Here is a 19,429-nt window from a genome sequence, read left to right as displayed (position 1 = left end):
ATAGTCGGTTTCCTTTTTTAAACAGAATACTGGAGTTTATACAGTGTTTTCTGGACTACTGGAGAATCAGTTTGATTTCCTGATAGTCCAGAAAAAAAACGGAGAGGTGGCAACCCTAGATCATGTTCTCAAATCAATAAAAAGAAAATAAGGAGTTAGTCTACGGCATTATGCCATCTGCTGTTGTGGCATAAACAACTTTCAATCAATTATATTTTCTACCAGGTACATAACACTTACTATACATGTTCTTTTGATGCGACATGGAGATTGATACCACCACAAAGACACAATTGCACAATACAGAAACATCTGGCAACCGAAAATCAACAAGGGTTGCACATGCCAATCTTGGAGTAACTTGCCTTCAGAAAGTCTAGCACTCAGTACCAACTGACCCAAAGGATGAAAAGCTAAAGTATACAACTACACTTTGGCTTCACATGGGAGAGAGCAACATTATATGGCCCCAATATTTAGCTTGTATGACACACCAGAATTTTACTGTGAATGGATGTTACTTGAGGAGATTTTTTAAATGCTTTATTGGGTCAAGCTCTTTTTAAAATCTTGTCTAAATCACAAACAACGATGCACTCAACTGTTAGCTAAAGAAGCTTAGCTTGACAATGCTGATGCATACTGTGCTTGAAAAAAACATATTCTTTGATATTAATTTAAACACAGTGAACCTCTGAAAGATTAAAAACTGCAGTTGACTAATTACATTCTCTCATCTCTTACTCAACAAATTAATCAATTTTCATTACCTTTAACGTGAACTACCTGAATTTATGACTACTTAAAAATGTTAGAGACAGAGCAAATGCTAAGTGGAGTAGATCATAACACAAGTCCTGTCTTATTTTTAATTCTTAGCATCAAGTTCAGGAAAAGGAAGGGAAATCACATTAAGTCCTATTAAATTATTTACAAAACTTGCTTCCACAAGATCGCAAATAATTGTATAGTGCCCCATTACAACTGAAGCTGAATAAATTCAGGAATACATTACTGAGCTTATTAAACATTTTAATGTTATGTATAACAGATAATTAAGAACACAATCAAACGATTATAGATTTAATAAAAAAATCCATCATAAGAAGGGGAGGCAATTATTTAATAACTATAATATAGTGTTTACTCTTTAGTAGTATTCCCAGCCCACAACCATGGCTTCTTAACAGAGCTCTGGTATCATGACTGAAAATTTAGATCAAGCCTCTTTAATGGTCTGTCACAGAAAAGTAATAAATTTGTTTAGATTTTATTTATAAGGAACTAATAAAATATTGTCATCTGGAAACTTAAGAGGTCATCCACATCTCCAAAGAGATTTTTTGCAAGTTTCCATGACAGCTAGCCAAGCCCAAAGTTACATATGTACATAGAAAATGAGCAGATTTGGTATAAAAAGTAGAAGACAATGTTGATCGTTTACCAGAGCTCTTAATACAACCACTGGTTTAATTTTTTTTACATTAAAGTTCATTTTGGTCATTGAAGTAATATGAAAAAAATATTTGCTTTTTGAGTGCTTCTAAATTATAACCAACTGATTACAAGAATAGAACATTTCTGGACGGATGGCACACAAGTCATTAGGGCCAAAGCTCAGGTCTTTCATCAGTAAAGCCAAAGTCAAAAACAAGCAAGTTCAACTAATTAAATCATCTTTTCTTTAGTAATCATTGTACGTAAAGGTGATTACAGCTGAAGTGGTGGGAGGAAAGATGCTGCATCACCACTTTTTTAAAAATCTAAAATGGAAAAATTTTTAAGAACCTGAACTGGACTACTTGAAAACACAATCATTCCAAGTACTAGTAAAATGTGCTGCTACCTGTAAACAAATTGTAATCACACATATGTGTGCAATTTTGTCTGTTACTCCAGAGCAAAAATATTTATAGTCACAACATTGTCTAAAGGCTTATGAATGTATTGATAGTATCAAGAAGTTAATGAAATGCAGTAAACTGTGCTAAAAAACAGTGAAGGGAAATGCGTGTGCATATATATATATATATATATATATATATATATATATATATATATATATATACACACACATACACACACACACACACATAAATAGCTATATATAATGTATTAAAAAATGAAGGGGAAAATGTGTGTGTGAGGGTGCACGCGCAAGACAGAAAGACTACTAGTGTGGGGGTGGGGCAATATGGACTTATCTCTGTCCACAGTCCAATATTACCACAACCCCTGCATGTCTTTTTTGGAAACATGAAGCAAGTACAAAAATTTATTTCAGTAATTTTTGATATGAAAGATTATTCTTTCACAAAAACATTCTCTTTCAAGTGCAAGATACTGACTGACCCTTTACAAATTCTTGTTTCAGTTTTGCCTGTAAATCAATCTATAAAAGATGAAGCACTACCATTGATTATTTCTCCTCATATATTATTTGTGCAGCTCAGTAATCCTTCATTTATGATGCAGATTAACCACAATTTTCACTTGCTGAAGCTGGCAAAGTTTGCAAAGGCATCTTGCTTGGCATGTGCCATTCCAGGACTCACAGCCATAGCTGGCATCCCTAGTCCCACTGTCATGTTCATTCCAGCAGCTGGCATTCCCATACTCATATTTAATCCCATCATTCCTGGATTCATCATAGGACTGGGGCCCATAGGGCTGATACCAACAGGACTTGTCATCACAGGCATACCACCAGGCAAATTTGTTCCTATCATGTTCATCTGAGGTCGAACAGGCATAATATTTGGTTGTGAGGCAATATTCATGTTTGCAAAATTCTGTGACATCATGTTCGTCGTAGTTTGTTGCAAACCTATGAAGGAGAAAAACATACAAATTACTATATATAATATGGTCAGACTTGCATGAATGAAAATTGTGGAATGGAAATTATCTTAAGGTAGACAACACCTGGCCTGATGTTTTTGGTAGTTAAGCAACCTTAAGGTGTCCATGCTGCAACCTCAAATCACAGCCATTATGGGGAACCTAGCTAAAAAAGAAATTACGTCACATGCTCTAACTCAGTTGTTTCCTGCAGCCAAGAAAGGAGAATGGTCAACAGTACTTTATCAATGAATGTTCTCAAGAAAACCAGTAATACAAAAACCTAAGCTACTAATCTGTTCATCAACACATCAAAACAGATGATCCTGAAGTCTGTTAGAATAAAGAAGCAACTACGTACAAAATCATCAAATCATCAGATTTGTAAGGCAAATAATAGTGGCAAAGGAACTTGTCCTGTATAATGATCATATTATTCAAAAGCAACCTACTGCCACTCTTGAGTGCTTACCTAGCCACATTATGCACTTCACAAGGATCACTGCTCTACAACTCGCACACGAAAGGAGCACCAAGCATTGTATCCTTAAACTCCTACCTTGTGGGTGGATGAGCTAAAATCACGCCCTGCACAGCAGGAAAAAAAACTACTTTGCCTCTAGGCTCCACATCTGAGTGCTTAATGAATGAGAATATGTTTGCCAAAGTGGCAGCCTCATAAATCCTTTTGAGCACAAACATTTGTGAATATGTTTGCTGTGGTAGCTGCGCTCAATGCAAAAGAAGCCTTGGTAGCACCATTCAAAAGGTTAATAAAAATTTGTTTTAGTTTCATTTTTGGTCCCAACTCCCTACATATTCCAATTATACAAGCCTGGTCTGCAAGGCCATGGAACGAATCATCATGGAACTTATAAACAAAGACATTGGTAATCTCCAAACTCTGGACCCCACCCAGTTTAGGTTTGTAAAAGGCAGAATCATGTCTCCTAAACCTGATAGATTTCTTTGAAGCAGTCACCAAAGCTGTAGACGAGGGTAAGGTGGTTCACACTGCCTATCTAGATCATGACAAGGCTTTCAACACCATCACCCCACTCTGGAATTACAGATAAACTCACTAAACTAGGTATAAATCCCTATGTCACAAGATCTGTTGCCAACTGGCTCACTGACAGAACCCACACTGTGAAAGTAGCAGACTCCAAATCCGACTTCAGACCAGTGACAGGTGGAGCACCACAGGGTTCAGTCCTGGGTCCTCTCCTGTTTGGTATCTACTTCTCTGAAGTACAGGCTAACACAGAAGGTCTTTGGCTAATGAAGTTTGCAGATGACTGCAAACTAGGAGCAATAATAGAAACTCTTAACGATGTGGACATCCTACAAATGGGCCTCACTGAGACAGATGCCTGGTGTCAAAGCCATGGCCTCAAGCTAAATGCCAAAAAGTGCATTGTTATCTCCTTTGGTAGAAACTCTGTACCCATGAACTACCACATAGGCGGTAGAAAACCTAACACCGAAAGTGTGATAAGAGACATTGGGACACAGGTGGACAGTAGTCTCTCCTTTGATAATCACATCGCCACAGTAGACAGAAAATCCTTCTACATGGCACACCTCATCACAAAAGGATTCTTATCCAGGAAAAAAGAGGTCACTGTTCCCCTCTACTCATCGCTCATTAGTCCCATTATAGAGTACTATGCCCCTTTTGGTATGTACCTCACAAGACATCTACAACAACTGGAAAGACCGCAGAAATACCTCACAAAGAGGATTAGCGGCCTCAAACAGATGCCTTATGCAGACAGTTTCAAAAATCTCCAGCTTTACTCCATCGCATACCGCCTACTCAGAGGCAATCTCTGCCTAACATACAAAGCTGTCTCAAACCCAGAGCTGTTGGACATGCTCCACTTAAAGAAATCTCAATCCCCCCCGAGCTACAGGCTCTAGGGACCTAAACCTTGTCACCACTGCTGGAGGGAGAGATTCCTGCCCCAGACATTTCCCATAACCTGGAACAAACTACCTATCTATATCAAACAATGCTCCTCATTAGCACTCTTCAAGAAAAATCTTGATGATTGGATGGGAAATAGGAAATTCACCCAGGGGATCACTTCTGTGGCTCTGCTCGACAGTGGCACTGGAAAATAATTTTCTTGGGTGGCAAAGGCCAGGGTACCTTCCTGGCTAGGCTTATATAGGCCCTAGGGCCAATAGCCTTGTACCTCCCTATGAACCTATACACAGATAAGGGGGAATGTGCAATGGGGAGTTGCTCACAGCGTCACATAAGTGAAAGAAGCCAACAAACTTCTCACACTCTCATACGGGTACTGCATGTAGGCTTCTCTAGTCTCCACTAGGGAAACTGCAATGTAATACGTGCCTTATAGATGAGAACTCCATCCCACCCCACCTTCCCTGGGAGAAGTGGGTGGCCATAGCTCTTTAGCTCTTCAAATGTGCCATTTGGCTCCTACAGTGCCAGGATCACTAACTTAACCCCGGTTGTAGTCAAGGCTCTATCCCTCTGCCATGCAGCAAGCAAGGTTGTTCCTGTGTCTTATCAATGAAATGCAGTTAGGCATTTTGGAAATGTTCTACTTCATAAATAGATGACCAGGTTTTCCCTTTATGAAGGATACGATTGATAGGAATAAGGGGCTTTGCTCACTCCATATAATAACAGATAATTATCTGATTGCAACTTTAGCTATTTAAAATAATCTCCCCTTTGTTCTTGTTTAGAAAACAAAAACAAGGAGATGGGATAGGTTTTGAGAAAGATCTGAAACCACTTTAGACTTTGTTTCTAAGAAAAATCTGAAATCACTTTAGACTTTGTTTCTAAGAAAAATCTGAAACCACTTTAGACTTTGTTTGGGAAAGGCATTTAAATTTCAGTCATAAAGCCACTAACTAAGCTGGAGAAATAGAATGCTTTGGAGGACTTGAGTGAATGGATTCCTCCACACACTATTAACAATAGCATAGCAGGCCACTTTAGAATCACAGGCATGCAAGCAAAAAAGTCAAAAATAAACTTTGATTTAGGAAAGTACAGTTGTGTAAGTAAACTCACCACAACAGTAGCTGTTCGAATGATCACTGCTGCAGCAGTCTTACCTATATGGGTTATATCTTGCATAAGATAAAACAACCAGCTTGAAAAACGTAAGGGTACATTCTATGCTCTCAAACAGTTAACAGACTGAGCAGAGCTGAAGAAAACCAACAGTTGGGGCTCCAAGCACTTCAGAGCTTTCCAGCCACCAAAGAGCACTAGTATATTTTGCATTGTTTTTCACTGCTTTTCTAATTTAAACTTGTGCTAAAGTACTTTTATGGGCTTGGGTAAGTATTTTAAGTGCTTTTTGCCGTTTTTTTTTTTTTTTTTTTTTTTGGGGGGGGGGGGGTGGACTACTTTTTACTTATTTGTTTTACCAACTATTGCTGTCAGTTTTCCCTGGGTTTCAGGCTACATTTTCAGCTTCACCATGGAACACCTTACAGATTCCTCAGTTCTTCCTTTTTCAATCAACAAAAAGAAAATCAAGATTTAAGATAGGCTTTGTTACCTTATCTGGCTACAAGTCTGTCTCTACCACTTTGACAAATATGACTTTTTCATACAGAGCTTTCTGGCCTGTTTCAGAATAGCTAGGATGTGCTAAGTGTTGCCAAGGGAGAAGGATCAAATTATCCATGAAATTAGCTTCAAATTGTTCAAGCTGGGGTGTACAGTGGCTCCCATGCTCTACGTTAAACAGGTCCACCTTCTGTGGGAGCAGCTATGGCTCCTGTCTGCTCATGCTATGTAGCAGGGGGAACAGACGCTGCCCTGGCCACAAAGATGTAGTAAGGATCACCTTTGGCTTTTCCTCCCAGATTTTCATTAGTAACCTGGGGATAAGAGGTATGGGAGGGAAGGCATATAGAAACAGTTCTGTCCATGGGAAAAAGAAGGCATCCATTCTTCCAGGCTTTGATGTCTTTGGCTCTTGTGTAATACTTAATCATTTGCCTATTTTCTTTGGATGCAAAAAGGTCTACTTCTGGCACACCACATATCTGTGTAAATCTTGTGAAAGTATCCTTGCTCAGCATTCATTTGTGAAGGTCTAACACTAACCAGCTCAGGTGGTCTGTCAGACTATCGCTTTCTCCTGGCAGATATAGATTCACCATAAAGTTCCATCTGTGTTGTCCATTTTCATTCTTCCTAAACGGTTTGATTTGGATCTTATTTTAGCTTGTGGCCATTAAAAAAGCTCCTCCCTTACTCATAATGCACCAAGCCCTAACATACCTCATATCTTGTTTGCTGGTTGACATAATGTAAGAATTATCATCATAACATTCCTGATGGAATAATCCATTACCTGGAGCTCAACATAAGGAACAGTGGTGTTCTTATAAGTTCTCGTTCTTCCAGAAATCAATTGTGAAAAAGGTTGGGGGTTGGTGGGAGGGGAATTGAGGAACATTACGGTGAGTACATAACTTCTTTATCAGATGTCAATTTTCATTCATTCCTCAATAGTTGGGACAGAGTCCCTCAGCTACCTAAAATCCCAGGTGCACCCTAAGGAAGGATATTCCTGAGCACAGTTGAGTCAAAGGGTGCTCTTCCCCTTCAGACCAGATCCAGTTTGTAAAATAATAAAGGTATGAGGACTAGCCCAAACGGTAGCCGCACATATGTCATCCATGGAAGCCCTAGACAGAAACACTGAAGAAGTAGCTGAATGGGCTGTTAATGGTTTTGGTACAGACAGATCCAACTTACTGTAGAAAAACGATATACAATCCATCAGCTATCTGGCTAAAGTTACCTTTGCAACTAATTTACCCAATTTAGAATCTGTAAAGGATTTCTTTTGTTCTATGCAAATAAAAACATAATTGTCTGCAAACATCCAGTAAGTGCAACATAGATTCACCTTTGTTTGCAAATTTAGAACAGAAAACTGGCTTATTAATGGACTGGTTGATGTTAGACTATAACAACACCTTAGGAAGGAAAGAAAAATTGGTTCATAATATTACTCCATCCCTATAAAAAAACAAGTATCGAGGATTAGAAGACAATGCTTGAAGTTCTGAAATCCTTCTGGCAGAAGTGATATCCACCAGAAAGAGTCTTCCAGGTCAGAAGCTGAAGATCGCATTTTGCTGCTGGTTCAAAGGGGAAAGAATCAAGGCCTGCAGTACCAAGTTTAAGTCCCTTGGAGGAGTTAGAGCTTTATAAGGAGGTCTCAAAGAAGGGTACCTCTCAAGAAGGCCTTAAAGTTTAGATGAAGCCAGGGTGGAGTTCTCGCATCCAAAGCTAAAATTAGAGATGGCTGCTAATTGAACTAGAATGGTGGAGGAGCTAGCTCCTTTAAAAATTATTGCCAAAAATTCAAGGATACTTTGTACAGGGGCTGAAAAGGGGTCAATATGTTTCTGAAGCGCCCAAAAAAACAAACCTCTTCTATTTACTTCTGTAAAGTTTTCTTGTGGAAGCTTTATGGGAAGATGAATGCATATGACAGACAGGGGATGACAGCATAGGTTGTCTGGCTATTAAAGGAGATGGAGAAACCATGCTGTCAGCTTTAGGTTTGAGATATCCAGGTGAGTCATGCCTGCTGGGTGAGATAGGAGGTCTGGAATTGGATCCAGAATCCAAGGTGGGTAAATTAGATGAGGCCAAAGAAAGGAAAACCAAATTTGTAGAGGCCAGGAAGGTGCAATGAGGATGACTTTGTACTTCAACTGGAAAGCTTTCTGAAGAAATTTGGGGATCAAGGGAGTTGGGGGATATGCATAGAGGAGACCAGGGGCCAATCGTGTAGTAGAGCGTCTCTCGGTGATTCCCCCAGTGGAGAGATTAGGACAAAGAAGCTGCTGCACTTGTTGTTCAGGGGAGATGCAAAGATATCGCAGCAAGGCCAGCCCAACTATCGAAAAGTCATTTCCGCCACCTTCATGTTGAGAGACCACTCTCGTGAGGTAGTAGAATGGACCTGTTCAATTTGTCTGCTATCACGATAGACTTCCCCAGAATGTGTGTTGCTATCAGAAAATGGTTGGATGAGACTGCCCATTGCCACACTCTGAGGTCTTCTCGACACTATGGGTAAGACGTGGTTCCTCCTTATTTGTCGGTGTACTACTGACCTATTGTCTGTCTGAATTGTAACTGTCCAGAAAGGGAGCAACACTAAGAGAACTGCTCTTATTTACAGGACACTGATATGCATGTTGGTCTCTTCGGGGGACCAAGTGCCTTGGACTGTTTTCCCCAGGAAGTGCACCCCCCCAATATGGAATGCATCCAAGGTCACTATGGCCTTGGGCTGAGGGAGAATGAAACAATGGCCTTCTTGAGCCTGATCTGATCAAATTCACCACCAAAGGTATCTTTTGTATGCCTGAGTGATTCTTATTTGGGATGATATGTGATGGTAAAGAAAAGACCATTGTGTTGCTAACATCTATCAAAGAATTTTTATGTAAAATCTTGCTAGATGATCTAGGAATATAGCCACCAACAGTGAACCCACGGCTTGCAAAATAAATTTGGCTGAGACTGTGGTACTGCGAATTGTTTTTCTGACCCGGAATCTGACTGTACGCTTGAGATAGGAAGAGAAGCTATCACTGATATCGTGTTGAAATTTACTCAGATGAATTCTAATATCTGAGGCGGTTCTAACTGAGATTTGCTGTAATTTTATGGTTATCCTAAGATGGGAGCAAGTCTGGAGTACCTGATCTTGTGCTCTTATTAGTAGATGCTTGGTCGGGGCAGTAATAGCCAGTCATCCAGGTAAATAAGCACTCAGAATCTCAAATGCTATCTGAAGTGAGCTGCTACCACTGCCATGCATTTGGTGAACACCCTGGGGGTTGTGGTAAGGCCAAAGGGCAGTGCTCTGAACTGGTAATGACTGGCTCCCAGCTGGAAGTGTAGTCACCTTCTGAATTGTCTATTCATTTTTATGTGATAGTACGCATCCTGAACGTCTACTGAGTACATCCAGTCGTCCTTGAACAAGAAGGGCAGAATGGACTGAACCGTGACCATCTGAAACTTTGCGTGACAAATTGATTTGTTCAAGTTGCTGAGATCCAGAATCGGCCTCCAGTCCCCTGTTTTCTTTGACATTAAAAAGAATCTTGAGTAAGTTCTGGATTCTATCTGGTCTGGTGGGACCTCTTGGATGACTCTTTTTCTGGCAGCTTTTTTATTTCTATTGCTGTTGTTTTCCACTGACTGGATAGAACATCAGGAAATGTGCTTATAGATTGAAGTGGAAGGGAAAAGGGAATTATATAACCTCTGAAAATAATCTTCTGCACCCACATATCTTTTCTGATGTCTAACCAGGCTCTCTGGTGCAGGGATAATCAACCTCCGATTGCATGCAGAGGGGGACAATCGAGTCTCCTTTCAGGAGCACTGGTAGGGTCCGTCAGAGAAGGAATCTCTAGACTCTTGGTTCTGTGGACTGAGTCTTCCATTTGAGTCCCCCCCACCCATCAGGAAACTATTTCCACGTGGATCTTGGAAATGACCATGGGACTTTCTGAATCATGTCTTTCAACCACTTTGTTGATTCCTACAGAAAGTTCTTTGAGGGGTCGAAAAACATTTCCACTGCAGAGAGGGTCTTTCAATCTTGCTCACACCTGGAGAGTGTGCCCTTTACTTTAGGAACAAATTAGAAGTTATGTACTCACCATAACGTTCCATCTGAGTAGGTGTATTCATTTGTCTGCAACCTGTGGGTTATGGATCCGATATCGGATCCGAACCGGCATAGTTTCCAGCTATGGATCCAAGCTCTCAGCTCCTCCCCTCACCCATAATGCCCTGCTCTACCCTCATGACCTCAGATCGAGTTTGCCAAAGCAACAATACCCTCAAAAGGGTAACAAGTAATATGCAGGAAACTGAAAGGCCAGGGGGATAGGAGGGCGGGATGGTTGCAGACAAATGAATACACCTACTCAGATGGAACGTTATGGTGAGTACATAACTTCTAAATCTGAAGTAGGATATTCATTTGTCTGCAACCTGTGGGACAGAGTCCCCAGCTACCTGAATCTTGGGCGGCCATCATGGAAGGATATTCCGAGCACCGCTGAGCCAAAGGATGCTCTACCTCTGGATGCAAGATCCAACTTATAGTGAGAAATAAATGTATGAGATGAAGCCCATGTAGCTGCTGCACAAATATCATCCAGAGGAATCCTAGCCTTGAAGGCTGCTGAGGTAGATACTGACCGGGTTGAATGGGCATGAACACCCTCCGGTGCGGCCTTCCTGACGCTTGATAAGCCAATAAAATGCACTGTGAAATCCAGCGGGACAGAGAAACTTTGGAAATTGGCTTGCCCAAATTGAATTTTGCAAAGGAAATAAACAGCTGGTCGGATTGCCTATGACCAGCTGTCCTGTTGAGATAAAATCTTAGTTGCCTGTGAACATCTAGTGAGTGTAGCCTATATTCACCTTTGTTTTCATACTTAGGGAAGAAAACAGGGAGGTTAATGGATTGATTGATGTTTGCTTCAGAAGCGATTTTAGGAAGGAAGGACGGGTTGGTCCTGAGGGAGACACGGTCCGGATAAAAACCAAGTAAGGAGGTTTAGCTGATAAAGCTTGAAGTTCAGAAACTCTCTTGGCTGATGTAATGGCTACCAAAAAGGCTGTCTTGTAAGACAAGAATTTGAGGTCCACTGTAGCCGGGCTCGAAAGGGGGAGCGGTGAAGGCCTGTAGGACCAAAGAAAGGTGGCAAGGAGGAACTGCTTGCTTAATAGGGGCCTGAGAAGGAAAGTACCTTTAAGAAAAGTTTTGCACAACTTGGCTGACATAAGAGGATTAGACTCTTGACCAATGTGATAGTGAGAAATTGCCGCCAGTTGAACTTTGACTGTGGAACTGCTGGCACCATCATTAAAGAGAGGTTAGAAAATCAAGCACTACGGGAGAGGAACCGTGAAGGGATCTAGGCCTTGCCGCTCCGCCCACACAGAGAAACGTTTCCATTTGCTTCCGTAAACCTTTCTAGTGGATGGTTTATGAGCCGCCACCAAAATAGCCTTTACCGGTGAAGAGATACCGGGAGTCCTTATCAAGAGTGGAACTGGAGCAGCCAAGCGGTCAGCTTCAGGCTGTCCAGGTTCGGAGGAGGAATGCAGGATGGATGGGATATCAGATCCGGAATAGGATCTAGAATCCAAGGAGGATTCACCGAGTGAGACCTTAGGAAGGGGAACCAGATCTGTCGAGGCCAGAAAGGAGCAATGAGAATCATTCTGCAACCCACCCGAGAGGCTTTCTGAAGAACTTGCAGCATCAGAGGCAAGGGTGGATAGGCATACAGAAGACCGGGTGGCCAAGCATGCACCAGAGCGTCTCTTGGGGTACCTCCGGGAGGAGGTATCAGAGCGAAAAAACTGTCGCACTTGGTGTTTGAGGGAGAGGCAAAAGATCGCATGAAGGGTTCCCCACCGTGCGAATATGCGTTCGCTACTTGACAATTGAGAGACCACTCGTAAGGGGTCAGAATGGTGCGACTGAGCTTGTCCGCTAGGATGTTGGACCGACCGGAATGTGCGTTGCTATGAGAAAGCGATTGGTGGAGATTGCCCATTCCCAAACTCTCATGGCCTCTCGACAAAGAGGGTAAGACCTTGTTCCCCCTTGCTTGTTGATGTACCAGACAACAGACATATTGTCCGATTGAATCGCAATTGTTCCCAAGGGAAGAAAGTCCTGAAGTGCTAGCAACGCTAAGAGCACTGCTCTCATCTCTAGAACATTGATATGCAGTAAGGTCTCTGAATCGTTCCACGTGCCTTGGACAGTCCGGCCCGCAAAGTGCCCCCCCCACCCGAGGCGGGAGGCGTCCGTGGTCACCGTGGCGAGAGGGGGAGAAGCACAAAATGGGCGACCCTCGTGGAGATCCGGGGAGTGGAGCCACCACAAGAGGGACCGCTTGCAAGCCTTGCTGATCGCTATGGGATGATACATGGGGAGAGCAAGGTATGACCACTGCACTAAGAGCGTCCACTGTAGAATGCGCATATTGAGCCTGGCAAGAGGAAGAAGTGCTATCGACGAAGCCATGGACCCTAGAGCCCTCAGGACCAACTCCGCTGGAACAGAACATGAATGGAGAATGGCCCGCACCTGGAGCTGCAGATTTAGAACTCTGTCCGCAGTGAGGAAGGCTCGTAAACTCCTTGTGTCTAGTCTGGCCCCTATGAAATCTAAGAGCTGAGTGGGTGCCAGGTTGGACTTTTTTGTATTTATTGTGATGCCCAGAAATGGAGCAAGATGGAGAAAGGAGTCTCACACGAGAGAAGTAGATGCCTTGTTGGGGCGGTAAGGAGCCAGTCGTCCAGGTAGGGAAAGACCTGCACCCCTGAAGCCTCAGGTGGGCCGCTACCACTGCTAGTACTTTGGTAAACACCCTGGGGCTGTGGTGAGACCAAAGGGAAGGACCCGGAACTGGTAGTGACTGGCTCCCAGCCGGAAGCGGAGAAACCTCCTGGAGCGCCTGTCCATTAGGATGTGGTAGTACGCGTCCTTGAGATCTATCGAGCACATCCAGTGGCATTCTCCCAGAAGGGGGAGAATAGATTGTAGAGTGACCATTCGGAATTTTTCTTTGGGGACTGCCAGATTCAGGAGAGAGAGGTCTAGGATTGGTCTTAGTTCCCCCGTCTTTTTTGGCACTAAAAAGAACCTGGAGTAGAACCCTGATCCGATCTGGTCTGGGGGAACGGGGTGGATGGCTCTTTGGTCTAGCAGATGGCCAATTTCTGCTAAAGCGGCCTCCCTTTGACCGGGTGGTACGACTGGGAGGGACTTCATCTTTGGAAGGTGAAGGAAAGGAATGCGATATCCCCTGGATATGATTTGGAGAACCCAGCGGTCCGATGTTATGGACTCCCATGCCGCTAGGTGCCCCGAAAAACGTCCCTCGGCTGCCTCCAGAGTAGAGCAGTCCGGCAGCCCTCAGGGCTGCTGCGGGCCGTTCAGAGAAAGGTTCCTGGACCCGAAGTTTCTGGGAGCCCCTCTGCCTCTAGGGCGGCGTCCTCCCTGTCCTCCTCTGCCACGGAAGGACTGGTTGTCCGGAGCAGGCTGGGACTGCTGCGACTTCGAACCACATCTTCTTCTGACCCTTTTGGTTCCTAGAATAGGGCCTCTGGGGTGCAGAGAAGCGGATTCCGACGGCAGACAGCGTCTTCCCGTCCTTCTCGCTCTGGGTCAACGTCTCGCGAACGGTCTTGCCAAACAGAGCAGAACCATCAAAGGGGGCGTTCGCAAACGACGCCTTGAAGGGCTCAGAAAAATCGCAGTGGCGGAGCCAGGCCTGACGCCTAGTGACCAGTCCTGTTCCCGCAGCTCTAGCGGCGCCCTCCGTAGCATGGGAGAGTAGCCGCATAGAAGTATTTGTGACTGACCTAAGAGTGGCCATTTTGGTGGAGTGCAGAGCTCTGTCCTCCTCCGAAATGGACTCAGGGGGGGATGCAGCGTACTCCTTAATAAGGTCTCGCTGCATCCGAATAACATGTGCCAAATAGTTCAGCGCCCTTACCGAAAAGGTCGCCGAACTGAACATCCGCTTCCCCAAGCGGTCCATCATCCGAGACTCCTTGCTCGGTGGGTGGACTGAGGACTCTCCTGAGCCAGTTCCCTCTTTGTGGCCGCCGCCATCAACATGGCATCTACAGGAGGCCCCTTACTCCAATGGGTCCTGTCAGAAGGCGGGCTAAGGATTTTGTCAGGTCTTTTGGGAATTGGCTCCACGGTGTCCGGTTCCTTCCACGCCCTGGTGGTAATAAGGTCCACCAGGGGGTCGGCAGGGGGGGACACCCAAGAGGTAGACGGGCCCGTTTCGAATGCCTCCAAGAACACGGACTCGTCCGAGGAAGACTTGGGGGCAGACCACCCCCCCCTGATACGGAGCATTTCCATGATGTCTCCGAAGGAGACATCCTCGGGGGGTGACCGTGGGGAGCCTTCCCCTTCCTCCAAGTCCGTGTCTTCAGTGAGAGACTCAGGGGAGTCAATGTGCCTCCTTTTGCACGTATGCTTGCGAGGAGCCTCCTCTGGGGGGCTGTCAGAGGAGTCCTCGCAAGCAGCAATTTGCTCCATAGGAGCAACTTGGGGCACAGAAACGGGCTGTCCCAGGGGCCGGATGGTGGAAGCCTGGCCCAGTGCAGAGGGAGCGCGGGCGAAGCAAGTGCCGGGGTCCGAAACCCTCAACAGAGCCCTCTCCACTACATCAAAAGCCGAAGGAGCCGACCTCGACCAAAGGATCCTACAATCGACTCCCCCCGGAATCCGAAGAGTGGATCGTAGCCGGCGGCCAGGCACTCGGATCCGAAGGGACAGTGCGCTCCGACACAGACGGCGCCGAAGGAGCACTGATCCCCCCGGATCCGAAGCTCGGATCCAGGCTCCGAGAGATCGGGTCCGACGCACTCGAGGGCATGGTCGGATCCGAAGTACCCAGTACTATCGGCTCCGACCTCCCCCCGGCTCCGCTGCTCGGCTCCAGCTGCTCCGAACCCGGGAAGCGGGTCGGAGAAGGAGCAATAGGCTTGAAAAAGGGTGTTGAGCTCCCCCCCGGAGGGGGGGGAGGCAAGAGCACTCCCATCTGCATCTGGGCCTGGATGAACCTTCGCATCATCCGGTCCAGATCAGCATCCGAAAGGCTATGGGTAGATCTCGACGAGGCTACCGAGGTAGGCCTGGAATGCCTCCTCGATAGCCTCGCCGGAGATCGGGTCTCCTCCTCCTCAGGACCCGGTGAGAAGCACACAGGTGACCGGAGCCGAGAAGGAGGAGACCGCTCCAACAAGGAAGCCGGGGGAGAAGCCCGCTTGGCTGGCGGGGCCGAAACAGAGGTCTCGGCCCGCCGCTTGTGGTGCTTCTCCCTCCGGTCCTTTTTAGATGCATCCCTCTCCTGTCCTGAAGCGGGAGTTTGAGTCCCAGGAGCAGGAGGGGGTGCTACCGGGGGAACAGCTGCAGCCGCAGGAGTCCCCGAAGGAGCGGGGGTCGGAGCCGAGTCCGGCGGTAAAAGACCCGCCAAGACCAGCTTGGACCTCCGCTCCCTCAGTGCCCTGGGGTTGAACCCTGCACAAATGGAACAGCCAGATGTGAGGTGTTCAACCCCAAGACACTTAACACACCGAGTGTGGCCATCAGCCGGTGAGAGCTTATGGCCACACTCGGAGCATTTAGAGAAAAATGACTTAGGCTGGTCAGCCATAGTCAAAATTTACCCAAAAGTTACAAAAGTAACTTAAAAACAATAAACTATAAAAAGCACACAGGCCTCACACACACTCTACGTACCAGCGAGGGGAGGGAATAAAATATACTACTGTAAATAAAATTAAACTAAAAACAGTCAATAAAAATAGGAAACCTACAACTTTCACACAAAAAAGTTTAAAGAAAGCAAAAATATTCTATTTTAGTACAAGAAAATTCCACTTAGCTGAGAGCTATAGAAACCACATCCAGTTACCAGCGCGGCAAACAAGATCTGAGGTCATGAGGGTAGAGCAGGGCATTATGGGTGAGGGGAGGAGCTGAGAGCTTGGATCCATAGCTGGAAACTATGCCGGTTCGGATCCGATATCGGATCCATAACCCACAGGTTGCAGACAAATGAATATCCTACTTCAGATCTACCTTTAAAAAGTGCACTGACAAACGAGGACTTGAAGGGCTCCGCAAAATCACACAAGAGCATCCAGGCATGCTTCCTAATGGAAATGTCTAAACCCACCACCCTTGAGGTACATTCAGCTGCATGAGAAATAAGCCTCATGGACGATTAGAAATGGATTGCAGGGTTGCTGTGAGACTACAGAAGTCTGACTCTAGTGGTCCCAGAAAGGGATTTTGACAGTTCTTTTATCAAGTCCCTTTGTAGTCTTGTAAAGTGTACCAAGTAGTTCAGTGATCTAAGGGCAAACGTTGCTGAAGCATACACACGCTTACCAAATCTGTCCAAAGGGGGATGGACAGAGGAACTCTGCTCCACAAATTCTTTCTTGGTAGCCACCACCACAACCACAGTATCTACAAGCACTCACTTGCTCTAAAGCTCACTTCCTACAGGTGATGCCAGAATCTGATTCGGTCTTTTGGGATTGGCTCAGCTGCGTCTGGCCCTTTCATGCTAGCCTAAAGATCAAATCAATGAGCTCATTGGCAGGCAGAGTTACCAAGGAGGTAGGCGGGCCAGACCCAAAGGCCTCCAGGAATACCAGTTCCTCTGGTGAAGGGTTATTGGTAGACCAACCAACCCTCTGCTTAAGAATCTCAAGGATGTCTCTGAATAAGTTGTCTTTGGGTGGTGATCTTGGGGACCCTTTCCTTTCATCAAATTTACTATCTTTGAAGATGGACTTCTGAGGGGAGTCCAAGTGCCTCCTCTTGCATTTCCACCTCCTAGGGACTTCTTCAGTGGGGTGCTCTGAAGAAGTGTTGGAAGAGAGAGTAGCACTCTGCTGGGTAACTTGGGAGACTTTGCACTGGCTGTCTCTGTGGTGTAGAATGATGGGGCTCAAGGCACACAGACATCAGGTCCAGACGGAAGATCTGAGCGGGGTAAGAACGGTCTGTCCTGTGGAAGCACAGAGCACACTCTACCACCTCAAAGGCAGAATGCTCCAGGGAGAAGGAAGACAATGGAGCCGAGAAGCCACACTTTTGCTCCAATGGCTCCCCTGCCCTGAAGGCATTCCTGAAGTGGAGGTTGGAGCCGAGCTGTCCAATGCAGAGGCTCAGAGGGGAAAGAGACAGCTCTGAAAACTTCAGAGCTGACTTTAACACCTAGGAATCGACAGGGATGCTTGGGTTCCGATAGTCATCCGGCTCTGAAACTTTCAGAGCTAGTGCACCTACAGGCAGCCTTGGAGCCGCAGATACTACCACCTTTGGATCTGATCCAGATGATTCCAGCAGACTCAGATCCAAGGTCACCGAAACAATGGGTCAGATCAAAGAAGGAGCCAAGATTGGTGGAGTAGTATAAACTAGGGCTTCCTGACCCGAAGCAAAGGAGCCAGGAGAACTCTTATCTGTATCTGAGCCAAAAGTAATTTCCTCATCATTCTGTCCATATCAGCCTTGGTCAGACTTCTTGAAGAACAAGAAGATGTTACTGATGGGGACCTAGAGTGCCAATGGGACTCAAGATATTGGCAATATACTCTAGACGGGGAATACCTGGTCCTAGGTAAATGCTTCAGATACGAAGAGCTAGGATCAGAGGAAGCAGTTTTTGACTCAGACACCAGGTGAACTGGAGCAATCTTCAGATTTGATTTGTGCTTTTTTCATGGTGGTTTTGTGGTAGGATCCAATGAGGGAGTTGAGGATCCAGAAGACCTTGAAGGCTTAAGGCTTAGTCGAAGGCTCCTTAAGCTTAGGTTTGGGGAGCTGAGTCCCAGAAACAGCCTCTGAAAAAGAAGGCAACAAACCTTTCAGGATTAACTTATTTTTTCTACCTACAATTGCTTGTGGGTTGAAAGCCTTGCAGATGAAACAAGCCACCTTTAAATGGTCTGAGCCCAAACAGTAAACGCATAAAGTGTGTGCATCAGAAAGAGGGAAATTGTGCCCACATTTCTGGCACGTTTTAAAGCCAGAATGACCTATTTTGAAATAGTATAAGAAAACTAGTAGAAAGAGGTATTTTTTACCTAACAACTAGCAAAAGTACAAAAGGAGAAGAAAATACCAGCAATGGTAAGAAGATTACACTAAAAAAGTGTAAAATGGGAGAAATTAGTGACAGGAGGATAACAAGAAAAATTTAAGATTTTACAGGAAATAACAAAAGGAATAAATTTATTTCCCACTCTACTCAAATGATCAAGATCTTAAAGCGACCATGTCCAAATGTGAAAACGACAAATGAAAGCTGAGGTATGTTAGGGGTTGGTGCATTATGGGTAAGGGAGGAACTCTAGAGCTTCTTAGTGGCCACGAGCTAAAGTAACAGCCAGTTCAGATCAGAGGATCGGATCTGAAACCAACTGTTGAGGAATGAATGAAAACTGACATCAGATTGTGCTATAAAGTGCAGTCCCATTTCTTGTGTTGCCTTCCACAGCTGCATGGCTATGTAGCACAGAGGACAAGGATGGGTACCTCCTTGTTGTTTATGTACCACACAGCTGTCGTGTTGTCTGTTTTTATCAAGAGTGTCTGGCTTCCTCAAGTGCTTGAATGCCATCATGCCCCTGAATACTCCTAACATTTCTTAAGTCTTGGTGGCTTTGAGTTGCCTGCCTCTAGTATAAAGTTGATACTGGATACCCCCATCACATTACAGCAGCTCATTCTGCTGTTTATAGTGGGAACTTAGTAAAGTCCCACCCCTTTAGCTTCTGAACCTTGAATGATCTCATTATCTTCTCTCTTCACTTCCTACTAAAAAAAAAAAAAAAAAAACAACTCTTTCTACTTCATTTTACTGTTTGTGCTTAGGAGCTCAACTGCATTTAGTCTGCAGTATTTATTACACTGCTTTATTTGTGCTGTTACTGTTGTGACTTGTGAGCTATTGATTAACTATA

General features: G+C 44.9%; 1 protein-coding gene across 1 annotated transcript in view; it reads right to left on the bottom strand.

Annotated features, from left to right (window-relative positions):
• Positions 1-1,015: 1,015 nt before the first annotated feature.
• Positions 1,016-19,429, bottom strand: part of CLINT1 (clathrin interactor 1) — a 1,421,335-nt gene continuing 1,402,921 nt past the window's right edge. Inside the window, exon 11 of the mRNA XM_044069360.1 lies at positions 1,016-2,827. Within this exon, the coding sequence (XP_043925295.1) occupies positions 2,490-2,827 (338 nt within the window). The 3' untranslated portion in view covers positions 1,016-2,489. The remainder of the gene's footprint in view (positions 2,828-19,429) is intronic.

The sequence above is a fragment of the Protopterus annectens genome, chromosome 4.part0, assembly GCF_019279795.1.
Source record: "Protopterus annectens isolate FY-2018-M chromosome 4.part0, PAN1.0, whole genome shotgun sequence".
In the NCBI taxonomy this organism is placed as follows: domain Eukaryota; kingdom Metazoa; phylum Chordata; order Ceratodontiformes; family Protopteridae; genus Protopterus; species Protopterus annectens.
This window is presented reverse-complemented; position numbering and strand designations above follow the sequence as displayed.